Source organism: Cystoisospora suis (genome assembly GCF_002600585.1).
Source record: "Cystoisospora suis strain Wien I chromosome Unknown contig_12438, whole genome shotgun sequence".
Taxonomy (NCBI): Eukaryota; Apicomplexa; class Conoidasida; order Eucoccidiorida; family Sarcocystidae; genus Cystoisospora; species Cystoisospora suis.
Window position 1 is genome coordinate 1 of NW_027165198.1, and position 6,168 is coordinate 6,168.

A 6,168-nucleotide genomic window follows, 5' to 3' on the forward strand; every position below is an offset into this window, starting at 1 on the left:
TTTTTCCCTTTCCTTTCCACAGGAAAAACCGGTCGACGCACCACGTCGTCGTCGTTCGGCACGACCTGCCAACAGAAATCCTCCGGGTTGTCCTCGCTCACGGAAGGCGCCGCCTCCTCTCTAGAGCCGACCGCGAGCACCTGCATTTCGAGGGTCACCTCAGCCGCTCTTAGGAGAGAGGCCGGCTGCGGGCTACTCCGCGGTGACAACGACGTCGTCGTGCCCGAGCCTGCCAGCAAAGACACATCTGCCCGTCCATACAGAACCCCGCTACCTTCAGTTCCGCCAACAGCAACTCCCCGTGTGCCGGTCTGCAGCGTAACCTGTGGCACGTTACTTCCGTACAACGGGGCGCTTGCGGGGCCGGGGCCACCAAACACATATGACCCGGCGGGAGGCGGTAAGTGAAGTAGTGAGCCGTAGCCTGTATGCTGCCAGTTCCGCATCTGCCGTAGATACGCCTGAAACCAGAGATCCGCCACTGCATGAACCTCGTCTGCCTCCTGTTGCAGATCCGCCGCCTGCTGCTGATGTGCAAGCAGATAAATGCACGCCTCGTCACGGACCGACCGTAGCCTGACAAACAAACCGAGAAAAAAATGGTTTTGCCGGATTGTCGTCCAACACTCCTGACACACATATACACAGGTGCTTGTTGCGATTTCTGTCCAGTGCCCCTGCCCCGCTGTAATAGGTGCTTGTTGCGCCCACAGAGATGAATACGAGAATCAGGATTCGTAAGGCTCCGATCTCGGACACACCGAGCACGAAGCTTGAGCTTTCCGTGTCGGACGCTGTGCCACGCGGCATACGAACCTCTAGCAACGTCCGCACTCAGCGTAGTTTTTCACCTCAGAGCTACTTCTGATGTCCACGTCTATCACGGTGCTCCGCCCACACATCACCAACGTGGAACCAAACAGGTCACCTCGAATACCTGCAACACTGGAAGTGTCCAGTGGACTTACTCCGCATGGAGATTGGCAACGGCGTCGATGTACTGTTCTCGCTCCTCCTCCATAGTCTGGGCAACCCGTAGCAGCTGCTCTTGTTCCTCTATCCCTCTCAGCAAAACTTCCAAACTCGGATACACTCCCTTCCGCACTTCCGAGGCAAGTTTCTGCAGCCAAATATAAGAATCCACAATACTTCTCGGCCTCGCCGGATAAACTTCGACCCTCTTATCCTCTGCCCCTTCTTCGGCCGGTTGTGGGACGTGCGGCTTCGTCTTCTCTAGAGATGTGCTCGAAGAGGGACACCACGAAACAGGATTCTTGACCTCGGCAGGACCGCAGGATGAAGGCGACGCACGTGGTGGGACACCACCAACCCTAGAGGTGTCAAGGCTGCCAGCAACGCTTCCATTTATCGTATTACCCCCAAAGTCTGCAGACCAGCTAGGGGTTATGAGACACTCGGAATCTAGAAAGGGAGCTCTCCCGTTGCTTTGCTTCCGGGAGTGGCTCATCGCAATAGCACTTCCGTTTCTTCCCTCGGCTCGAACCTCCCTGGACATCGCTCCTCCAAACCTCCGGGAAGCAGCCGTTCCATCCACTTTACGAGCGCACCAGGCTTCCACCCTCATCGATCGACCTCCCGACACGCGTGCGCCTACACAGAAAAAGGAAGGCTCACTCTTGTTTCTACGCTTCGATGCTCCTCGAACGAAGTCCTTGATCTGAAGACTGCTATCAGACGAACTCCGGCACCGACTACCTTCTTGAAGTTTGATGCCAGGACGTAGCGCCCCGGGCCATACCTTCCACTGTTGCCCCAAGTCTACGTCCAGAACATTACCATCCGCGGCTCTCTCTCCCTCACCCGGGTGATGCAGTTTGTGCCCCCAAGGAAGCCCAGAGGACACTGCCACCTCAGTCTTGTGAGCGTCAAGCAACAGCGGCTTGCCATCTCTCTTCGGCAGCAGCGCTGCATCCTGAAGAAGCCAGTTAGATGGCCCCGGCAGACATCGCTCAGAAGGGACATGTGAACAGGCTGCAGAAGGGGAAAGAAGATATCGAGGAGGATCTTGACGCCCCACGGAACACCTGGGCTGAGGTGCGTTCCTCATGGCGCATCCGCCTTCGCAAATTCGTGTCCTCAGAATATCTGAAGCGCCCTCGCTCACCAGAGGAAAAGAAGAAAGTAGTGTGCAGACTTGTTCTCCATCTCGCCCCGCTTCTCTTTGAAGGACTTCAACAAACCCCACAGACTCCCCGTTCCGTTCGCACGCCCGCAAACCAGCGATGCGCGTCCGACACGGTCTCTGACTGTTTGCAAGGCGTGAACGCGGGCGCGAACCAACGAAACTCGATGCATGCAAGTTGATGAACCTTTTGTCCCAACCGTGGCAGGAGCTGCTCCAAACATTCTTCTCTCCCTGGAGCGGAGGCAGGAGCACACCTTCCGGGCAATCCCGGAAAGCCTGCGTCGGGCCATGCTCCTTAACATTTCTCTCTGGTCGAAGAGGCTTGGAATCCCTGACCCTCCCGCGCACTGCCTGCACGCCCGACTGCTCCTCCTCCCGTTTTGTACAGTCTTGCTTGCTTGGGTTACCCCGATCAAGAACGCGAAAGTGACGCCTTGTTTCCTCTCTGACCTCTAGGGAACGTAGATGCCTGGCTTGTTCCTGGAGGACAAGTTGAGATCGTAAGAGCCTCCTGTTGTTCTCCTTTAACGCCTCTCGCAGCCGCCGGTTACCTGCTTCAAGTTCATCGAGTTCCTCTTTTGCTGCGCCAAATGCAGCTTTAAAAAGATCTCGCTCTGCGACTAACGAAGCCAACTTCTCCATCTCCTTCGTTTCTCCAGACACCCCCAGCTTTTCTTCGTGAAGGTGAGGAGAGGGCGGACCACACACCGACTGGGGTGTACAAATGCCAGCTCCTTCAACGTGATAACGGAGTCGACTCCCGGTAGCAGAGGACCAGGCCCCTGTAGCACGCGGCGAACAAGCAGCGGCGCTGCCCGTGTCAGGGAAAGAAAACCCGTGTGTCTTCCTCTGCGAACGATGCTCCACGGCCACGTCAGATCCTTGACCTCGCGACGCATCTAAGGCCATGTGGCCACACGGTGCGATCGGACGGAACGAGCGCCGGCCCGCCACAGATAAGCTCGGCTGCCGGCAAACCCGTTGTTTTGTAGGACGGACTGACTTAGAACTACGAGGAGACCTCTCCGGGACGGAGTCAAGGCTCGAATGTCTGTTCTGTCGTCCGAACTGCCGATCGACAGAGGTGCCCCGTAGATCGGCGTAAGCTGCTCCGGCTGCCGCCGCGGAGAAGGTCCGCAGTGCTCGCAGGCTTGTTCCAACCCGGCCTCCCTCCGGGGAGTCGAGGCAACTCTTCTTACTTCCCTCATCGTCGATCTCGGTCCCCGGTGAGAAAGCCATTCCTCTTCCCGACTTTTTGCCCTGGCCCTGGGCATCCCCGATCCCGCTTCTGCCGTCGGCATCACGGAAGCCGTCCCGATACCCACTCGAGACTGGCGCCGCTTTTGCCTTTTCGACAGCGTTTAAAACACAGTGAGCGCTTCCAGCAGAAAGGCCCCCTGACCCAACTGTAGCAGTTGTCGTTAGTGTGGGGAATTCAATATCCAGACAAGCGCCACATGGAACAACGGCGCTACTCACTCTTTCGCCAGAAGCCAGAACGTTCAGATGGCCCGACATAGTGTGTCCCGCCTGGTAAGAATCCCCCTGCGGCCCTGGTGGCTCTGTGCCACCTCGATGTTTTTCTTCGGGCTCACCGGGGGTACTCACCGGGCGACGACAGGTCCCGGGCTTCTAACTGGAGTGTAGCTCAGACCTATGACGTACCACCGACAGCGGTAGAGACGAAATCGGTGGTTAGTTCGAGTTGCGATGCTCGCACGCCCGGCACGCTGTTTGACGAGCGTTCGAAAGAGGGTCCGGGCTTCATTCGTACTCCTCTACAGGGCAGGGGCACTCCTCGAGCACCGCGTCTCCCTTCGACACAAGCCCATGAACTATGTCCCAGTTAGCGTAGACTGGAGTACGGAGCACGCTGGTAGGCGCAAAAAAATGGGCGTTTCCCAAACAAAGAGTGGCCGGTTTAAGTCGCCCTGTATTAGCCAACTGAAAACAATCAAGACCAGAAGGGAAGTGTAGGCTGGCACCACGCGCCAGATGAATCATGGGAGAGAAAGTCTGGCAACTTTGTCGAGGCGGAGGCCTGAGCCCGTCTCTTTCCCCCCCTCGCCGGCCGAAGTGAAGAACCACGGGGAACCAGCGAGCTCACATCAGCCGAACAAAAGATGAGGGCATAGCAACAGAGCTTCCTAGTGCCCAAGCCCCGCATGCCGAGTCGTGCACGGTCGGCTCATCTGCCAGCCCTGCCACGAGAATGCCCCTCATGTACGATCAAAGCCTTGTCGCGGCTCCGTTCAGCCGGGACAAAGAGACGGATTGGAGAAACCGAGGGTCGACCCGTTCCCACACGTAGAGCTAGGCGACGAAACCAAGAAAGATCAACCGCTGACACTCCAGGAGTAGCACCACGGCCTGGCTCACGAAAAAACCAGCCCACTTCTGTCCAGGTATTTGAGTTGCGCGACACCCACGGGGACGCACTCCGATGCTATACCGGAGTGCTGCGGCACGCACGTAGGTCTAAACAGCAAAGGGAATAGGCGTACCCTATCTGCGGTGCAGGCCGTGACTTGGGATGCCCTAAGATGGAACCCTGCGTGAAGGCGAGATACTGGAGAGTGGACCTAGGCGGAGGAGTGCAAGAAGATGGCGCTGTATGGGGGACACACAAACTGGCTCGGCCCGAGAGCACCGCTCCTTCTATTGTTCAACCAGTTCTCCCCACTGGTTCCTTGGCACGCACTCCGGCAAATATTCCGCGTCTATCCAGGCAGCGACGGTCGTGGTCAGCCCCGGTAACGCAGACTGCACAGTTGCCCCTGACGGAAGACGTCGTCTGGGAAACAATGGTTTCTAACAGACAGACCAAGAAGTCTGATATTTGTTCAGCCAAAGCAAATGTGCCGAACAGAAATAAATGCCGACTGCGGGGAGAAGACACAACGCCGCTGCCTCAGCCGAGCGGCCAATACACTGCACAGCATGACAGGTACACACTGTAGGCACTCCCTGCCGCAGAATGAGAAACGAGCTACGCAAAATACCCGCATCGGACCAGCGCCGAAAAGTGAGCAACGCTCACTCGAGATCTAGTACTGCGCCGGAGCATTGCCCGCTTGTAGGATCGGGACAGTCGGAGTGGCCGGAAACGATGAGGCCGCGGCCAGCCGGATGCGCTGCCGGTCTGACGAAGCCTGGCTCGCTAAAAAGATCAACGCGCTTAGAAAAGGTGTTTCGGCCAGACTCAACTTGCACGAAAGTTCGCATGTCCGGGACCCCCACTGTCTAAAGCTGGTACCTGACAGCCCCAATTGGAGAGCGTCACAACAGCCATGGTAGCTGTCTTTGCCGTCGGGCGATGGCACAGCGAAATGTCCCCCCGTGTTTGGTCACAGCAAATTTCGCAACAAGGGAAGTGTCATTTAGTCATCTTCGTACAAAGACAGTAGGCCAGGAGAAAAATCATGCCTCAAATCTACTTTCTCCGGTTTCCCGGTGTCACTCAACGAGGGCAACTTTTCCTCGCACAGGTCTCTGCATTTCGCGGCTGTCCAGCTGATGCCGGTGGCACCCCCCTATGTTGAGTACGGATACCGAAAAAGAACGTGAGTCCGCGATCTCCCGCTGTCCGGCGACGCGCCACGTAGAGGACAACAGTCTTCAAGCGACGATGCGGCTGGCTGCAAGAAACATGTCGTCTTCCGAGAACGGATATCTGTCTTGCCCTGCCAGCTGAGATAGCAATGGCGGGAGCCGCCCCTTGAGCAGCAGCTACGCCCGGCTGCTGGTGCGTAATCAGGTCGCGGGGCGTTTGCATCGGTATCCCTCCCTGCAGAAGACGCTACACTTGAATGTGTGTAGATAAAGCACTCAGGTCGAGGGTGTTCAGTCGATTGGTAGTCGGCCGGTGACCTACAGTAACGCTATAGGAAGTGCTGTGCCTGCGACAGACACAAACCCGGCTGCCGAAGCATGCTCAGCCTTGGACCGACGCGATAGTGCAGCCGCACTATACACGACGGTCCAACTGAGCTGTCCCAGAAGTACAACGTTAAGCTTCACAC

At 57.2% G+C, this 6,168-nt stretch overlaps 1 protein-coding gene across 1 annotated transcript; it reads right to left on the reverse strand.

Moving 5' to 3' along the window:
• Positions 1-5,944, reverse strand: CSUI_011495 (uncharacterized protein; the record flags this gene model as incomplete). The annotated part of the gene is made up of 2 exons (XM_068071593.1): positions 969-5,944; positions 1-576 (listed from the first exon to the last, which is right to left on the reverse strand). Coding segments are annotated over exons 1-2 (3,272 nt in total), but the record flags the coding sequence as incomplete, so codon positions are not given.
• Between the last annotated feature and the right edge of the window lie 224 nt (positions 5,945-6,168).